This window comes from Triturus cristatus, chromosome 4_2, assembly GCF_964204655.1.
Source record: "Triturus cristatus chromosome 4_2, aTriCri1.1, whole genome shotgun sequence".
Lineage (NCBI taxonomy): Eukaryota > Metazoa > Chordata > Amphibia > Caudata > Salamandridae > Triturus > Triturus cristatus.
Window position 1 is genome coordinate 49,487,688 of NC_140586.1, and position 20,324 is coordinate 49,508,011.

At 47.9% G+C, this 20,324-nt stretch overlaps 1 protein-coding gene across 7 annotated transcripts in view; it reads right to left on the minus strand.

Moving 5' to 3' along the window:
* The window catches only part of KMT2D (lysine methyltransferase 2D), a 1,389,531-nt gene that overhangs the window by 1,056,762 nt on the left and 312,445 nt on the right, over window positions 1–20,324 (minus strand). For all 7 annotated transcript variants that reach the window (XM_085600422.1, XM_085600421.1, XM_085600420.1 and 4 more), the window contains exon 11: window positions 14,813–15,879. In XM_085600422.1, coding sequence (XP_085456548.1) covers window positions 14,813–15,879 — 1,067 coding nt within the window. The remainder of the gene's footprint in view (window positions 1–14,812; window positions 15,880–20,324) is intronic.

Sequence of the window (20,324 nt, forward strand, 5' to 3'; positions counted from 1 at the left end):
AAAGAAAGTGTCTGGGCTAAGGCACAGTCTCTACACTTCAATTGATTAATTAATCAAGGTATACTTGATATCAAGAAAGTAGCCAGCAGACTATTGATTTTTACTCACTTCAGCCGAAGTGAGTGATCTATGTATTCATCATCACATAACTATTGTTATCAAAAACACACTTATTGAAATATATTTACAATGCATTTAGCAGTGTTGGAAAATCATTGACAATTGTGACCCCAGTGAAGTGACCATAACCAAAAACAAAGCGACTGTTTATTTAAAAAAAAAAAAAAAATATATGGTGGTTATTGAAAAGAAAGGATTCTGATTTGAATATTCCAGATCAAGGACCAGATTATTTTCCAGTCCTTATTAGACTATCCTTAACGGTTGTCGACGTTTCGAGTCTTGGTGCTGAGGACAGAATCGGCCGTGGTGATATTTTAATCAGAAAGCCGGTGGTGCCAAGATAAACAACTCACCGCGGTCGGGTGATGTAACGGCTCGCAAACAGGTGCAATTTGGATAAAGACGCCATTGGAAGGTTTTAATCAGCGGAGCCACGGGAGGAGCGATGCTCCGTCTGTTCTTCTCCAGTGGCAAGCCGTTACATCACCAGACTACGGTGAGTTGTTTATCTTGGCACCATCGGCTCTCTCATTAAAATATCACCACAAACTATTCTGTCCTCAACAACCAGACTCAGCCCTCATTGTATGACAATCTGAGGTTGGCACTGATAGTCATTGCTTGGTACGAATTTCTCCTGGGCTGCCTGAAACAATGAAATACATAGTTAATAAAAAGTCCTTGTTGTAGCTAACCCAGTGCTTGCTACAGGAGCTTAAGTGCCCCTAGTCCCCAGGAATTTCCAGTCCTAAAGAGACCCCCATATCCTTAATGGGTCAAAACGTCGACAACCGTTAAGGATTGTCTGATAAGGACTGGAAAATAATCAGGTCCTTGCATATGAATATTCAAATCTGAATCAGCAAGACATCCTTTCTTTCCAATAACACTTTCTTTTTAACGAACACAGTCACTTTGTTTTTGGTTATGGTCACTTCATTGGGGTTACAATTGTCACTGATTTTCCAACACTGCGAAATGCATTGAAAATATATTTCAATAAGTGTGTATTTTTGAGAATCTATCTGTGATGATGAATAAATAGATTACACACTTCAGCTGAAGTTAGTAGAAGTCAATAGATTCTACGGTCTACTTACTTGATAATATCAAATATACTGCGATTAATTAATCAAATCCGGTGTAGAGACTGTATTATCCCAGTCACACTTTCTAAATAACAATTTTTGGTTTATGATTAGATCTTTTGCAATTGATCAAAATTTGCAGAAATGAAAAATATATTTCAAAATGAGTTCCTTGTGAACAATTGTTGCCAGCTATACAGCTAAAAACCCAGTTCACATGGACATATGGGTTGCTCTTGTGGTTTTGTAATACTTTTTATTTCTCTAGCATATTTTCAACCTGCTGTCCCAAAAGCTGCTCCTTGTCGAAAGCCAGGTTGATTAGTGTAAGAAAGTGGGGTTCTGTTGCAGTAACCCCCCCCCCCCCTTTTTTTGCCTAATAGCTGATGCACTTTTCCTTGTTGTGCCCTGGGCTCCTGCCAATCAGGTGCCCAGAGCCTGTGTTCCTTCCCTAAAAACTGCCTAACAGCCAAAACCCAAATTGGCAAACCCTGGCCACATGTCAGCCCCTGGTAAATGGTACCCTAGGTACCCAGGGCCTTGTGACCAGGGAAGGCCTCTAAGGGCTGCAGCACTCATTGTGCCACCCTTAGAGGCCCTGTACCCTAACACACACACACTGCTCTTGCAGGCTGAGTGTCTGGATACAAGACAAAACAGAGTCGACATGGCACACAAGTGTGTGCCATGCCCACAACCTACACTGCCCTGGCATACATCAGCCACCCCTCTAGCTGGGTGCCCTATGCCAGTGGTGTGGGCACAGAGGCAGGAGCCCTGTGCCCCTACAGTACCCAGGTCCATTCCTGGGTCCTGCAAGTGCAGTGCAGCCGTCTAAGAGTATATGGTGCTGGGAGCTTGTCAAACACGAACTCCACAGCACCATAATGGCAGCACTGAAGACTGAGAAGTTTGGTATCAAGCTGCTCAGCACATTAAATCCACACTGATGCCAGTGTGGGATTTAATGTACCAAGCACCACAGAGGGCATCTTAGAGAGGCCCCCTGAAACCTAAAACTACAATCCACGTCTGTTCTGAGGCTGCCTCGGCTGCCACACAGCAGACATGTTGCTGGACCCCTGGGTAGGAGAGCCCCTGCTCTCCTGGGTCTGCAACAATGCACATCCTGGGCGAGGTGTTAAATCTCCTCCCCCAGGATGGGCAGGAGGAAGCTTCAAAGGCATGCCGCCTCTGTGAGCTTCCCCAGGCCACTGCAACCCCCCACTCTGGCGGGAAGCTTGGCCGGAAAACCCAAATAAGGACAGGGTATGTGCCAGCCTGCCAACCCCACCCCTCAGGTGGGGGAGGCGAGGTGAAGCACATCTCCGTGCTCTCGCCATCTTGAAGATGGGAAGCCCTGCCCAATCAGGACTAGGCTCCTGCCCCCCTGCCACAGGAGAGAAGCAGGATAGGGGGTGTACCCATCCCAGGACAGGGACCCATTGGCCCCTGCCCTTCACCTACCTGTAACGCCCCTAAATCTAGTATTATGGGGCACCCTGAACCTTCCTTCCCCAGATTCCAGATTCCAACATACAAAGAAGAGCAAGAAGAAGAAAGAAGACCTGCCCTGCAGCTGCTAAGAAGAGTTAGGCACCAACTGCTCTGGCCCCAGCCCTACCGGCCTATCGCCCCTCGAACCTGCTCCTGCTCCAACCCAGCATCTCTTGTGGCCAGCAACCTCACAAACCCCGGAGGACCTGGCTACCTTTTGGCTCCAAGCCCCTGGGACTCCCATGAGTAGAGGCTCTACTCAAAACCTACTTCTAATCCCTGGCAGCAGCCTGGAACCGCGAACCCAGCACACTCTGCACCAGCCAAGCCTGGCCAGTGCCAGAGTGAACAAAGACAACGAGGACGACCCCACGGCAACTGTGACCCCGAGTCCGGCACCCAAGGACCTCCCTCGAAACTCCTGAAGAAGCCTGCAGCCTCAGAACAAGGTGCCCCCCCCCCCCCCCCACTGCAATCAACAGAGGGTAAGATTCCCTGACACCAAAAGGCACACCTGCACGCGGCGCCCCGCGGCCCCCTGTGCTCAATCCCAGGGTACCTACCTATCCTCCAACTACCCAACTTACCTCTCAAAGTGGTGGTGGCACCTGAGGAAACCTCATCCCCGAGCTTGCAGTCTTTTTCTAAACCGGAGATTTCCCATTGAAACCAATTGAGCGCCCGAAGGCTCAAAAGCACCCTGCACCCAGCCGCCCGAGTGACCCTGGCAGTGCAACCTCTACACCTACCTACTTCCCCACTTGCCCTGAGTAAGTGACCAGGAGCACAGCTCACAGAGCCGCGTGGTTTGCTAGTCAGCAGCCACCAACCAAGGCCCCCCTATCCCTCATAGGATAACATTGGGCCTAATTCTCTCTCGGCACCCGGCCGCCCTAGAGTCGCTGAGGGTGAACCAACTGTACCTACCTGACCCTGGGGGACCCCTGAGTCTATGCCCAGAACCTCAACTCTGCCAGTCGAGTACTTACTTTTAAACCGATAACTCTATTTTCTTCATAGGGTAACATTGACTGGCTTTTTCCTGAACTTTCTTCTAAGTGTGGACTTTTCCAATCTTAAAATATTCACCAAAAATCAGCCGAGAATGAAAACACTCACCTGCTCTTGGGTGAGCTCCCAGTGCTGGATCTTGGTGTCCAGCGCTGACTCTGAAAAATACTTACAACTGTACTTACCAGTGACCCAATTTTCTCCCATAGGAACTCATTGACTGATTTTCAGTGAAATTTCTTTTAAGTGTCAATTTCTGCAATCTTTAAATATTCTTTAAAAATCGTATAATATCTGAAACCGTAATTACTTACCTGTTTTGGATAAAGGTCCCAGTACTGAGTCTAGGCACCCAGTACTGGATGACAAAAGTAACGAGAACATACTGTACCTGCAACTTGAATTTTCTTCCATAGGGAATCATTGACTGTTTTCTTTGAAATATTTTTAAGTGTCAACTTTTAAAATAGCTAAATATTGTTTAAAAATCATCACAGTAATTAAGTCGCCTTTCATCACTTGATTCTAAGTACTGACCCAGGACTGAATCTAGGATCCAGTCCTGGAATTCCAAAAGTAATCTGTGGCAAATAACATGAAACTTCCATTGAACTCAAAGCATTATTGTGTTTAAAATAGTGTTGCCTATTGCAATCACTTGTAACTGTTTACAAAACTCAATTGCATATTGCAAAAGTATTTATATAAAGCATCTCATCCTGAGAAAGTATATTTTAATTCCAATTGTTGGTTCTAAAATAAATTGAATATGCTACTTACCAGTATGCATCTGTTCTTGGCATGTAGGGCAGCTGACATTCATATCTGTGCATAGATCGCCGCCTAGTGTTGGGTCCGGATGTTTGCACGTTGTTGTCCTGGAAGAGTCTTCGAAGTATCCTGGGATAGGTGACTGCTCCCCTGGACTACAGCGCGCATGGGCATCCTCTCCATCCTCAGATTGTTTTTCGCCATTGTGGCAGTGATGGAGTAGATACAGAAAGTGATGACCATGCTTACAGTAATTCTGAGAGCTGCAGCTGCTACAGGCGCCGGGGATGAGGGAGGGCAATATGAATGTCAGCAGCCCTACATGCCAAGAACAGATGCATACTGGTAAGTACCATATTCAGTTCGAGGCATGTGGGCTGCTGAATTCATATCTGTGCATAGAATATATAGCAGTACCCTCTATTAGCGGCGGCTACCAGTGCCAGCTGCAGCGGTCTGAAAAAGAGTTTTGAGAACAGCCTGTCCTACAGCTGCCTGCTGTTTTGATTGCACATCTACACAATAGTGTTTGGTAAATGTGTGTGTAGTGGACCAGGTGGCTGCTCTACATATATCATGCAAAGGAATGTTTCCAAGGAAAGCCATGGAGGCCCCTAACTTACGTGTTGAGTGGGCTCGTGGGGGAATCGTTAATGTGCGTTTAGCCTTTTGATAGCAAATTTGAATACATTTAACGATCCATCTGGCTATACCTGCTTTGGAGATGGCGTTACCTTTGTGGTGTGGGGCAAAGGCAACGAAAAGTTGTTTTGTTTTCCTAAAGACTTTAGTCCTGTCGATGTAGTACATGAGGGCTCTCTTTACATCTAGTGTATGGAGTGCTCTTTCTGCGACAGTTTGTGGGTTTTGAAAGAAAACAGGCAGTTCAATAGTTTGATTCATGTGGAACTGCGATATTACTTTGGGCATGAATTTGGGGTTGGTACGTAGTACGACCCTGTTGGCGTGAACCTGTATGAATGGCTCTTGAATGGTTAGTGCCTGGAGTTCACTAACTCTTCTTAACGAAGTGATTGCCACTAGGAAAGCTACTTTCCAGGTGAGGAATTGAATCTCACATGAGTGGAGAGGTTCGAAGGGTGGACCCATCAGTCGGGTGAGGACCAGGTTGAGGTTCCACACCGGTGCTGGTGGGTGTCTTGGGGGAATTACTCGTTTAAGTCCCTCCAAGAAGGCTTTGATGGCAGGCACTTTGAATAAAGAGAGGTGCTGCCTGTTTTGGAGATAGGCTGATATTGCGGTCAAATGGACACGTATTGAGGTGTATGCCAGATTGCATCGGTACAGGTGTAGGAGGTAACAAATTATGTTTTGGATGGATGCGTCTAGCGGGTTAATGTCAGTATTATTGCAATTAATGACGAACCTTTTCCATTTGGCTGCATAGCAAGCCCTGGTAGTGGGTTTCCTGGCCTCCTTAATGATGTCCATACAGTCAGGTGGCAGGTTTAGGTAGCCAAACTCTAGGACTTCAGGAGCCAGATTGCCAGGTTCACCTGTTGCGGATCTGGGTGCTGAATCTCTCCATGGTTCTGCGTCAAATGCGCGGGTTTGATCCGCAGTCTTTGATGGGGCACCACGGAAAGTTCGAGAAAGGTGGTGTACCGTGGTTGGCGTGCTCACGTTGGAGCAACCAGGACGAGTGTTAGTGAGTGTTGTCTGAGTTTGCGAGCCACCAGCGGTATCAATGGTGCTGGGGGAAAAGCGTACGCAAATCTGCCGGACCAGTTCATCCATATCGCATTGCCCTGCGACTGCGGATGTGGGAACCTGGCGGCAAAGCTTTGGCATTTTGCGTTTTCGCTTGTGGCGAATAGGTCTATCTCTGGGTGACCCCACTGCTGGAAGTACGGTTGGAGTACTGATGGGTGTAGCTCCCACTCGTGCATCTGGTGGCTGTGTCTGCTGAGCAGATCCGCCATCTGGTTGTCCTTGCCGGGGAGGTGTTCCGCCATGAGGAACATGTTCCTCTGAATGGCCCACTTCCACATGCTCTGAGCCAGATGAGACAACTGTGGAGAGTGCGTTCCTCCCTGCTTCTGTATGTAGTACATTGCGGTCATGTTGTCCGTCCGGATCAACACGACCTTGTTGCACAGATGTACTTTGATGCCTTCATGGCCAGGAAGATTGCCATCAGTTCCAGAAGGTTGATGTGCATCTTCTTCTGTTGTGTCGTCCATAGTCCCTGCACTGTGTAGTGGAGTACATGAGCTCCCCATCCCTGGAGAGACGCGTCCGCTGTCAGTACTATTTGTGGAACAGGCTCTTGGAACGGTCGGCCCTTGCAAAGGTTTTGTGGAGTCCACCAATGCAGAGAGTTGTATGCCCGACCGCTCACCAACACTAGGTCTTTTAGCTGTCCTTGAGCCTGATTCCACTGACGTGCTAGGCACTCCTGAAGCGGGCGCATATGTAATCTCGCGTGTGGGACTCGCTGCTCGTCGATTCCGGAGAGTCTTTTTGGATCGGAATCGGGCACAGGCCATACATGTGGACTCGTCGTGATCCGGTGAAAGGCATTTGTTGCACACCGGGTGGACGTCGACATGGGGATATTTCGCATTGCATACAGGACACCGCTTGAATGGTGTCCTCGATTCCATCGTCGAAGTCGGGTCGATGGTCGGATATGATGCGAAAAGAGTTGGTCTTGAAGTTAGTAAACTAACAAATAACTATCGATACCGATCGGGAACAGTACCGACGCAAACTAAAGGCCTTTTGGCCTGAAAAAAGTTTTTCCTAACTTGAGTCAAGATAAGCACATCCGAACCCAATGGCGGAAAAAAACAATCTGAGGATGGAGAGGATGCCCATGCGCACTGTAGTCCAGGGGAGGAGTCACCTATCCCAGGATACTTCGAAGACTCTTCCAGGACAACAACGTGCAAACATCCGGACCCAACACTAGGCGGCGATCTATGCACAGATATGAATTCAGCAGCCCACATGCCTCGAACATATATAAACCATTAGCCTAGAGTTCGGTTATTGAGTGTGTGAGACCATTTGCTGACTGAGTGTGTACAACAAATGCTTTACACTGTCCTCTGATACTGCCTTACTGCTCGACCAAGCTACCACTTTAGAGAGTAAGGTTATATCTAACTTTAGCCTCTGCCAAGCCTCTGGGGACTGTGGACTCTGTACACCCTGTACCTATTTGAGAACAGTATATACAGAGCCACTTTCTCACAAATAGATGCTGCTATACCTCTGGCTTGATACACGCAGCCAGGAAAGGAGTTGGAACATAACTGAGAAGCCGCCCCCCCCCCCACCCCCACCCCGACTGCTGTGTCCACTGAATCCAAGGTGCACCTGATCGTACCGATTGAAATGGCTTTCACCCCCCTTTACTACTTCTCAGCTCTCTTGCGGTATTGGGCAGGGAGATCCTCCATCCCCTTCCAGTGAGCCCTACCATACTGACCGGAAGAAGGCCTACCAAACTGGTGCTAAACTGGCAGCACGCTCTACTTTTCAGGAGGCAGAGCGTCACCTTTGGTCTAGGCTGCTGCCGTATTCCTGCCAGTGGCGACAACCAGGAAGTCGGGTGAGGCGTGACCACTGATGTCAAATTGGTCAGAGGATGCCAGCTTAAATCTTTTTTCAAATCAGTGCGTTACCACCAATGATTTGACTGGGTCATTGAAGATCTCAGGGGCAGATGGTATCATCCCCTTCAGCATAGGGAGGACCGGAGAGAATGCTCCATTTTGGAAAGCGTTGTAATTAAAAACAGTTATCCTTTGGGTGACATGCGTTTCCACCTTATGAAAGGCGGCCTCAATTGGACAAAGCTGTGGTGTCATCTGATGGGTAGACCTCGACAGGGACATAATCAAGACATGGGTCCTGAGGATTCACTTAGTAATTGTCCCAAGGATCATCTGTGGTAAGCGAGTAAACTGAAGCAAAGTAGTCCTCTGCTGGAGAGTAGGGGCTAGGGCTGCCTGTATCGGAGTACAACTCCAGTGACCTATGAGGGGAAGTCATAGGAGATGAGGGGGGGATAGAGAGGTGGTGGAGAAGGTCTTTTGGAGGGCAGTGGAAGAACTGAATAGTCCACATATGAAGGATCTTCAATGGCAAGTCTGCGTTCTTTAGGCATTGTCTTTGCCAAAGCGGAGATCTTGCCAGTGTGTGAATGGACAATAATACACAGCTGCTCATCCAGCTCCTGCTGCAGGTTTTAGAAGATAGGCCTTTTCTTGGAGTTGGTTGTCGAGGGCTTCAGCCTTGACGGAGGAGCTAGCCTTGAAGGTTTGAGATTACAGACTGGAGGGTCGAGGCCACTGGATGGATATCTTCTCAGCTCTGAGGCTTTCCTCTGGTGCCAGGGGGTGCCCGATGGTAGTGGCGAACATGAAGGTGGCGAAGTCTAAACATAGGGATTGAAGGCCATCCCCTTGGGAGAGGCGGGGCTGCACTCTGACAAGCAGATAATGGGCAATTTGGACAAACATTTAAAAACAATGTTTTTAGAAGGAATATGATACTTACCAGTATGCATCTGTTCTTGGCATGTAGAGCTACAGATCTACACACTTGTGCATAGATCGCCATCTGACGTTGGGCCCGAAGGTTTGCAGTTTGTTTTTCCTCTTGAAAAGTCCTTGGAAGTCACGAGGTAGGTGACTCCTCCCTTGGATCGTATTGCGCATTGGCTTCGGCTCCATCCCCAGATTGTTTTTCGCCAGCAGGGAAAGATGGAGCGTAGTAGTAACAGTGAAGAGGCCCATGTGTGTGTTATCTAAATAAGATAAACTGGAACAGATACAGGTGGCCGGGGAGGCGGGTGGGCGTGTGTAGATCTGCAGCTTTACATGCCAAGAACAGATGCATACTGGTAAGTAGCATAATCTGTTCGAGGCATATGAGCTGCAGATTATACACTTGTGCCTTGATTATATAGCAGTACCCATCCTTAGCGGCGACCACCGGTATCCGTTGCAGTGGTTTGAAATAATGTTTTGAGAACAGTCTGGCCCACACTAGCTTGTTGCTTAGTTTGCACATCTACACAATAGTGTTTAGTGAAAGTGTGCGGTGTTGACCATGTAGCTGCTTTGCAGATATCATCTAATGGGAGGTTTCCTAAAAAAGCCAATGAAGCCCCTATTTTACGTGTAGAATGGGCTTTAGGGGGGAACAGATAGCGTTCGTTTTGCTTTGTGTTAGCAAATTTGAATGCATTTGACAATCCACCTAGCTATCCCTGATTTGGAGATGGGGTTGCCTTTGTGTGGTGGAGAGAAAGAGACAGTTGTTTGGTCTTACGGAAAGGTTGTGTTCTCTCGATGTAGTAGAGTAAGGCTTGTTTGACATCTAGTGTGTGAAGAGCTCTTTCTGCAACGGTCTGTGGTTGCGAGAAAAATACTGGTAGTTCTACAGATTGGTTTAGGTGAAATGGAGAAATGACTTTGGGGAGGAATTTTGGGTTGGTACGGAGAACCACCTTATTATGGTGCATTTGTAGAAAAGGTTCTTGAATAGTAAGTGCCTGTATCTCACTGACCCTTCTGAGGGAAGTGATGGCTACAAGAAAAGCGGTTTTCCATGTTAAGAATTGAAGTTCACATTTGTGTAGTGGTTCAAAAGGAGGTCCCATTAGTCTGGTGAGAACGATATTTAGGTTCCACACAGGTGAGAGTGGCACTCTGGGGGGAATTGCACTCTGGGGGGAATTATTCTTTTAAGGCCTTCCATGAAGGCTTTAATGGCAGGTACTCTAAAGAGTGAGAGATGTTGCCTGTTTTGTAGGTAAGCTGCTATGGCTGCGAGGTGTAGTCGAATGGACGTATAGGCTAGATTGCACCTTTGTGGGTGGAGTAAGTAGCCTATGATGTGTTGAATGGACACATCTAGGGGATCGATGGGGTTATGACAATAGACAACAAAACGTTTCCACTTGGCGGTGTAGCACGCTCGAGTGGTAGGGCGCCTAGCTTCTTTGATGACGTTCATACAGTCAGGGGGAAGATTTAGGTACCCGAATTCTAGGATTTCAGGAGACAGATCGCAAGGTTGAGCTGAGCTGGGTCCGGGTGTCTGATCTCTCCATGGTTCTGGGTTAAGAGGTGTGGAGAGAGGTGTAATTTTTGATGTGGTACTACCGATAGTTCCAGCAGTGTGGTGTACCACGGTTGTCTGGCCCAAGTTGGCGCTACTAATATTAGTATGAGGGAGTGCTGTTGTAGTTTGTGCACCACTAGTGGAATGAGTGGGAGAGGCGGAAAAGCGTACGCAAATCTGCCTGACCAGTTCATCCATATCGCATTGCCTTTGGACAATGGGTGTGGGTATCTGGCGGCGAAGCTTGGGCATTTTGTGTTTTCGTGGGTAGCGAAGAGGTCTATTTGTGGATGCCCCCACATTTGAAAGTATGGGTGAAGAACTTGCGGGTGAAGTTCCCACTCGTGGAGTTGTTGTCTTTGTCTGCTGAGTAGATCTGCCATAGTGTTTTGGACTCCTGGGACATGTTGGGCTAGGAGAAAGAATTTCTGGGGTATGGCCCATCTCCATATGCTCTGTGCTAATTGAGAGAGCTGTGGAGAGTGTGTGCCGCCTTGTTTTTGAATATAATACATGGCTATCATGTTGTCTGTGCGGATTAGGACTGCCTTGCCTGAAATCTGTGTTTGAAAAGATTTTAGGGCTAGGAAGATTGCTAGTAATTCCAGATGGTTGATAAGGAGTAGCTTCTGTTGAGGTGTCCATTTGCCTTGCATGGTGAGATGTAATAGATGAGCTCCCCGTTGGAGATCGATGAGTCTGTTAGTACTATCTGGGGAACCGGGTCCAGGAACGGTCGACCTTTGGAAAGGTTTGTGGTGGTCCACCACTGCAGAGAGGCGATGCGTACGACCGTCTACCAACACCAGATCTGTTAAGGGGTTGCACTCAAAAATAAGGCTCCCATGGATTTTGCCGTGTCAGTGTCCTTTTTCATTTTCTCTAGGGCGCCATGCACTTTTGGGCCAAACAAATGTTCCTGGTCAAAGGGATGTTTGAGGATGGAGGCTTGTACCTCCGGTTTAAAACCTGATATCCTTAGCCAGGCATGGCGACGGAGGAGGACACTAGTATTGATGGCCCTAGAGGCTGTGTCTGCTGCATCTAAGGCACAACGTATGGAGGTATTAGTAATTGTTTTGCCCTCCTGAATTAGCTCATTGGCCCCAGCTTTGTATTTATCAGGGAGATGGTGCATTATGGCTTCTAACTCGTCATAATGGGCCCGGTCATACCGCGCTAGTAGTGCTTGTGTATTGGCGATACGCCATATATTGGACGCTTGAGATGCAGTACGCTTGCCTGATGCGTCCAAGAGTTTAGACACTTTGTCAGGTGGTGGTTCGTCGCCTGGCGCCTGGGAGTTAGCCCTTTTCCGTGCTGTGGATACTACCAGGGAATCTAGTGGCGGTGGCCCTCTGATGTAGGAGGGATCTGTTGGGGCGGCTTTATATTTCTTTTCAATGCACGGGTTAATGACCCTGGCCCTGACTGGGTCCTTAAAGATCTCCGGCGCATGTTTTATAACACCTTTAAGCATAGGCAAAATGGAGGTGGTCTTATGTGGGGTGTCAAATGTATCTAGGAGGAAATCCTCCTCCACTGGGTCGGTATGTAAATCTACCCCGTGGTAGTGTGCCGCCCTTTGCAGTAAATGGTTGAACCCCAAGGAGTCTTCTGGTGGAGAAGGTCTGGAAGGGTAAAGATCGTCTTGTGGGACGTTAGGGATATCAGGGATATTATAATCGTCCCATGGGTCTGGGGATCCTGTGGGAGTGGAGTCCCCTGTAGGTATATCTTGGGGCACATCCCCTATGTCATCATATGGATCCCCTTGATCATCATCATCATCCGGGGATGGGGTCGGGGAATGATGAGGTGGGGGTGGAGGAGGGGAAGGTAGTCTGAAAGGGGAGGTAGCAGAGTCCTTCCTGTTTGGAGGTGGAGGCGGAGCAGGTTTCTCTACTGTCTTTTTGATAGAGAACATCAAAAGTCCAGTTTTGGGATCCTTAGTTAGTGTTTTTTGTAAGGGATCCGGTGCGAAGAGTTGTGGAGAGGTTGGTTGGTCTGTCGGCGCCGAAGCCGTTGGTTTCTTAGGTTTATCGGTCTTGGTTCGTTGTTTGGAACCATGCTTGGAAAGCTCCGATTGTTTAGTAGGCGCCGAGATGGATTTCCGCTTGGAAGTGTCGGTGCCGGTGGCCTTGTGTGCTTTTGTCGGTACCGAAGATGGGGTCGGTGCCGAGGAGCTGGGTCTCGACCCAGAGTGTTTCGGTGTGGGGCTCGGTGTCGAAATGGAGGACGGTTTATTTTTCGGCTCCGACGGTGGGCTGGCTCGGGCCCGAGCCGCCCGAAGGATTAATTGGCTTCTTTACCGGTCCCGAAGGTGCGGTGTGGAAAGCAGTGTCTTTGGTCATGCTTAGGCCCGAAGGCGTGACCGAAGCCTTTTTTGGTGCCGGTGAGGGTGTGGGTGTGGGTGTGGGTAGATTAGTACTGACGACCCTCTGTGCCGGAGTGATGTCCTCCACATCTGAATAGTCTGCTTCGGAGGCGCTGACGAGTGGGGGAATTTGGACCCACATCGAGGGCACTTTTTAAATGGAGTCCTTTCCATTAGCCAGGAACGGAGCTTGGGTAGGCCCGAAGGCCGCCGTCGACGACTGGAACCGAAGGTCTTGGCGATGAGAGGCGCGTCGAGTGGGGAGATCGCGATCGAAACAATACCGCAAATTGGGGTGAGGATTGCGCGTCGATCGTCGAACTGGAAGCTGTTCGGAACCGGAGCGCGAAGATTACATCCGAGCCCGATGGCGGAAAAAAACAATCTGAGGGTGGAGCCGAAGCCCATGCGCAATACGATCCAAAGGAGGAGTCCCCGACCTCGTGACTTCCAAAGACTTTCCAAGAGGAAAAAAAAACTGCAAACATCCGGGCCCAACACCAGATGGCGATCTATGCACAAGTGTGTAATCTGCAGCTCATATGCCTCGAACATATATTTTATCAAAATATCCATAAAAGATTAATTCTTCAACCCAGTCTTAGCCCTCAGAGAACACCTCTGTTTTTATTTTTGGATGTGTTTATCATACTCACCAAATTTGTTACAGTATGCACTCTCCCAACCTCTTCTTTGGAAAACTAATTGTCAGGACATTAAACCTTCAACTTCAACTGAAGTTCAGTCTCACTTCAAAACTCACCAGCAGAAAACAATCTTCATGGTGATCTCCAACTGGTACATGGTGGGTTTTCAGATGACATTCTGGTGATTCAAACTTACTCAACTGGTGTTGGACTCCAATGACAAACTTAATTTCAAACAAAATAGCAAACCCAACCACTCGATAGTGAAATCCACAAAACAGCGTTTCATGCTGCATAAAAAAAAACTGTACTCCTTAATTAAAATATGATTTACAGCCTGTATTACATTTCAAACAAGCATTTGCAATGAAATAGGTCTTGCATTTCCGCGAGTTTAAGCTATTGGCATTGTAAATAACAATGCGTTTTATTTAGGTTTTAAAAACCAAAATATGAATAAAAAGCATTTTTATTTACAATGCCAATAGCTCAAACTCACCTAAATGCGAGACCTATAGCATTGCAAATGCAAGGCATCACGGGAAAAAAAGCACAACAGGAGGGGAGGGGGGTGGGGGTTAAAGAAGGCACCAAAGCACGTCGTGCCAGCAGTAAGAGAAACTGAATAAAGAAAATAGTGCCCACACTAAATAACATGTACCAACCGAAGTAAAGGGGCAGTCGCCATGGGAGGTGACAAATGAAGTAGAGGCAGTACTAAGGAGGGACTAACAAGCCTATTTTAGAATCAGAAGCCAGCATTTAGGACAGACAATGACAAGAGAATGGCAAATATGGGCGGGGCTTCCATTCGCTACTACACCACAGCAAGTCTCGCAGCGCATGCATGCTGGCTCAGGCTCGACCTAAAAAAAGCAGGAGACCTCAAAATAATGTTTAGGCTCATCAATTAACGTTCTGGCAGACATGAGGAATATCTTGGAGAGCGTACACCATCAGTGGTTTAACGTTCATACCCACCCAAGCAGCTAGCAGAAACAAGACCCATACACAGCTTTTCCTCTCCGCTGTGGATATAGCATTCCCAGCTCACTGCTGATGTCCTACGGGATATCGAGGATTATAGAATGTTTCAAAATTATTGTAGGAAGCACAGACCGAGTAAACCACCCACTTTCAAATTTACTTAATCTTATTTGAAATTGAGCCATGGATGTAATATTTGCCCAGATTACCTGTTTTACCCGCGATCTCCCAGGGGAGCTTCGCCTTCGTGTCTTTTCACCTTCAATTTTCATCCCAGAAGAGTCAAAGTGCTGAGAGTCATCCATCTCTGGCATGGAGTCAGTGCATATTTGCAGCAAGCAGTCATCCTTCTGCAAGCTGTCTGTGGACACCATGCAGAGATCCATGGACAGCGAGCCTCCCTCTTGATCTGGAGAGCCCATTGGGTCATAGCCATGGGAACTTCCAGAAGTTGCACCCTGGCTCAGATTCGAGATCTCATTCCCCATCGGCTCAGAGCAGTGGTAGCTTCCAGCTGTGTCGCCTTGGCTGAGGTTTGAGATCTCGTTTACGATGTCTGATTTGATGGCATGTGACTTGGTCCTTGTGTTGAGCTCTATTTCAGACAAAGAACTCCTTTCTGTCCGGCTTAGCTTATTGTGTGCAGAGAAAACCTCCATAGGGGTCGGGTGGGAGCACTCTTCTGTTTCCAGAAGCATTTCTGAGTCAGAATTTTTATGATCATGGGCAAACATGACAGGGGTATTGCACCCTGCCCCACTGGGACTGTGGGGAAGGAAAGACTTTGCTTCTGTGCTGTCGGTACTAGGAGTTGAGCTCTGTGGATTGTCCCGCTTGACAGAGAGTCCAGTCTCTGACTGACACACAGTAGATGGTGATGTCGGTGACGGGTGCAGCACAGTACAGCACAAAGGTTCCAATGGGGAAGTCAAAAAACTACCTCTAGACTCCGAGTTACTCAAGGTAAGCAGGCCAGCCGGGAGGTCCTGCTCCCGAAAAGCCACCGCAGAAGGATCATCCACTTCTTTGTCCTTCCTAGACAAAATGGTAACAAATCGTTCTTCTCTTGGAGGAGAGAGCCGGATGTCTAGTGTTTCTTCGTGAACTGGTAGTCCTGGATCTGCAGAATCCTCACTGTGCTCCTTTGCCATAGGAGGGCTACAGAACACATCCTCCATAGGGGAAGCGAGCTTGTCCACTCCCATCTGCAATTTGGCACCCAAAAATGCAGGTTCTAGAGCAGCACATGGCAAACCAGGGTCTTCTGCGCCAGAATCTGAAACAAAAAAAAAAATGAAAATTGTAGTGGTGAATATGGGAAAGACAGCAAAAAAAAAAACATTATCCTTTATAGTGAGAAACAACGCTCTTCACCCAAAACATGAACAAGCACTTACTGAACTTATAAGAAGGATGAAGAGGGCTCTGCAGACTCTGCTGAAGCATGAAATAATCTGAATCTGTTTGTTGTGCGGGGTGGGAGGATGGGAAAGGTTGAATGGTACTTTGGTGGGCCTGTATAGATGCATGATGGGCTTATCACTGATGTTCAATTGATTCTAATACAAGACGTTAGCCTACATTGTGACATGGACTGTGGCAAGAAATTTGGTACCTGTTGGTGTTGATTTGTATTTGATGATATAAATAAAATATTTCTTTACAAAAAGAGAACTTATCATAAAAACCAATTTTTTATTACTAAAGCATGGGTTTGTAGTCCAGTACCAAACCCATGCCAAATCTGCGTGTAAGATTTTCCACATACAGCCCTCAATGTAATGCCCAACAACTGGTAGAAAGTAAATAAAACATCATGACAAGTGAGCTGAACCTGCAATCCTGACACTCCAAATCAAAGAAGCTACCGGATGAAGTCCATTAAGTGGTCACACAGCCCTTCCGAACAACTCAAGAAATTATTTGCAAAGTATGCAGCTAGTTCACTGGAGGATGTGGACGAAGGACTTGTCAGATGGCCCAGACAAAGGGTGCTGGGTGATATTCAAAGAACAGGATAACCAGGGAATACAGGGCATGAATGGCGAGGTCAGCATGGGATCAGTGAAAGGCAGTGAAGAATTTACCATTCTTTGTAAACCCATGGTGCAGGAGTATCTTTAGCTCTGATCACATGCCATCACCACAAGGTCTCGAATAGTATTCAAAATATGCACTCCAGGTCAGGCAGAAAACCTTATACAGGCAATATATGATTCTAGACCTAATCTACAGTGCTGACAGATGGTTTATCCCTGCACAACATTACAGCTAGAAAAAGCAATGCTAGTTGGTTGTAATAAGTTGAACTAAAGCTTACAGTGTGTGCCTTTTTTTTATTTAATTAAGGCACCACATGGATGGCTTCACCGTGCCCTCTCTGTGTGACTTTGCTCATGCATAACACTGCGGGCCGACAATCTTATGCAACACTCAAATGCTCTACCTATGATGACCTCTATGCAACCATAATTCTTTGATCCTGCCTACACTCAATGACTGATCAATGACTGGTCACATTATGCGTCACAGTGAGGTGTGACGGCACCCATGCTGCACTCCATTAACACATGCAGCCTTTTTTTCAGGCTCACCTGGTCTTTATTCTGCCATCTGCAAACGATTATGGGCTGCCTCACCTGAGACTGAGGATACGCAAACAGAGGACTGCTGGTTGACTGCCTGCCTAAGGGTGTCTTTCCACTCTCGCAGCAAGCAAGGACTAGAGACATACAAAGTAGTTGACAGGAAGCACCACCAATGTATCCAGGTGCTCCCGCAGCCTCTGGTCCTGCTGTAATTCATTATTCTTTCCTGCCTGACAGTCCCTGGGTGGCGGTAGTGGGCAACAAATTGGATGGCTGTGGGCTAGAGGGCCCTTACAAATCTGGCAACATTGCTTTTTAATGGCAAAGGTATACAGATATGGGTGGGATTCTTATGTGCAGTGTAAGAACGTGCCCTCTCTCTGCATGGTTGTCCCCACTTTTAGCTGAATTGCTGATGTGCTTTGACTGAGTGTGCCCTGGGCTCCTGCTAATCAGGTACCCAGGGCCTATGTCATTTCCCTAAAACTGCAATGATGCCTTAACCCAATTGGCATCTGACCACTTGTCATTCCCTGGTAAATGGATGCACAGGTACCCAGGGCACTGTGACCAGAGAAGGCCTCTAAGGGCTGCAGCACTTTTTGCGCCACCCATAGAGGTCCTGTACCCTTACACACACTGCCTTTGCAGGCTGAGTGTTTTGGTGCAGAACAAAGTGAAGAGTCGACATGGCGCACATCTGTGTGCCATGCCTACAACCCACTGCCCTGGCCCAGATCAGTCACCCCTCTAGATGGCTGCACTATACCACTGGTGAGGGTACAGGTGCATGAGTCCTGTACCCCTACAGTGTCTAAGTCCATTCTTAGGCATTGTAAGTGCAGTGCTGCCATAAAGAGTATATGGTGCTGGGAGTTTGTCATTACAAACTCCACAGTACCATAATGGCTACACTGAAAACTGAGAAGTTTGGAATCAAACTGCTCAGCACATTAAACCTACACTGATGCCAGTGTGGGATTTAATGAAAAATGCACACAGAGGGCATCTTAGAGGTGCCCACTAAAAACTAACCCACCACTATTGTCCAGACTGAGTGGATGCTTTCAGCTGCGACCAGCAGACATATTTCTGGACCCTTGGGTCGAGAGCCTGCTGCTCTCTGGGGCCTGAAACAATGCACATCCTGGGATGAGGGGTCAAGCCTCCTCCCCCAGAATTGGCAAGATTCACAAAGGGGAAGATTCAAAGGCTTGCCGCCTTGGTGAGCTTCCCCAGGCCACTTGCTGCTTTCAGCAACTGGTCCCCACTGGTTCTGACCCCCACTTTGGGCAGGGAAAACAAGTGAGGAAGAGAGGTGTACCCATCTCTGCCAACCAAACCCCTCAGGTGGGGGAGGCGAGGTGAAGCACAACTCCCAGTCCCCCCCCCATCTCAACCAACCAGGGGATTCAGCCAACCAGGGACAGGCTCATGCCCCCCTCCCACTGGAGGGGGGCATAATAGTGGGTGTACCCACCCCAGGGAAGGGACCCATCGGTCCCTGCCTTTTACCTACCTGTAACACCCATAAATATAGTACTTGGGGGCACCCCTGAACCTTGCTTCCTCAGACAAGAAGAAACTACGAAGAAGAACCAAACAGCCTTGCAGCAGCTAACAAGAGGAAGATGCCCAATGACTTGGCCCCAGCCCTACCGGCCTGTCTCACCCTCGAACCTGCTCCTGCGAAATCCCGGTGTGTCGAGGAGCCAGCAACCTCGAAAACCCCGGTGGACCTGCCTGCCTTCAAGAACAAAGACTTTGTCTCCCATGAACACCAAATTTGTTGATCTGCAACCTCTGGCTTCGGCCGGACACCACAAATCCACCCCACTCTGCACCCGCCGTGAAAGGCTTGAGCTCGAGTGGGCAAACACCACGTGGAGGTCACCCCAGCGATCCGGACCCCAGATCCGCAGGTTTGCCAATTGAGCAGAAGGAACTCGGGGCTGAATGTTTTGACGTGGCTGCACAGCGAAGCCCGCCATTTTCGGACAGCAGTGGTCTAGTCGATCACCACATTTCTGCATAAATTGCAAGCCTGGTGCTGACTTGCAGCGAGCATGCCGCCAGCACGCCTAAGGCAAGCCAGTCTGCACCCGACCATGCCAAACGTCACCAGGCACCTTGCATCTGCAGCTCCAGAGGCAGCTTCCCCAACTCATTGGGTACTAAAGTAGTAATGATCTTAAGAAACTCAAGCCCTGTAGCCTGCACTGCACTCCTCACTTTCCAGTGAGTCATGAAGGACCATTTTCCAGCTACAACTGTGGGTTCTCTTGCTCTATTGCTAAATCAACCTCATTGAATGGCTACAGGGAAAACTCAGCCAATGGCAATCTCCAGCCTAATGCTTCTACAGTCCTTACTTCAACTGCCCTGGACTTTGCCATCAAATCACAGTCACCTCCATCCCCCCATTCAAAATGTCTTTGTCTTCACGCCAGATCAATCCCCAAGCACACAGTTGAAATTTGGGACTTACTCATGTCCACACAACTAGATCTATGTTTTAACACAGAAACCTGGCTACAATCTTTAGCGTGCATGCTCATCGCATTTACCAACATCTACAAGCTGGTAAGATAGGACAGGAAATCAAAACCAGGAGGTGGAGTAGCTATTGCTTTCCTAGAATCCTTCATAGTAGAAATTCTTGTCTCCCTTCTCACTGATTGGGTAGAGATGGTAATAGTAAAAATAGAAAACCCCTACGGTGACACCTGGAAAGGCACCATAGTCGACCACCCTCCAGGCGTTAAAAAAAAAAGAATTTAGGCATAATTTAGCTGAATAACTAGCACCTCAAGTACGGTCTACACAAAACTTTCTCTTGATAGGGTATGTCAACTAGCATGTCAGCATAGCCACCTACCCAGACTTGCTCAACCTGCTGTCCAACCTCGAAATGCTAGATCTCCATTCAAACAAAACTGGCCCTACATATTTGGCAGGCCATACACTTGACCTTATTCTTTCCACCTTCCAGGTCTCTTCAAAACGACACCCCACAACCTCTTCACTTTTTATCAGCTGCCAGATTCCCATCACGACCATTTCCGTAAACCCATAACTCAGAAACACCATCTTTCGAAGCCATGGAAACAGATTACTTAGCAATCCTTTTAAC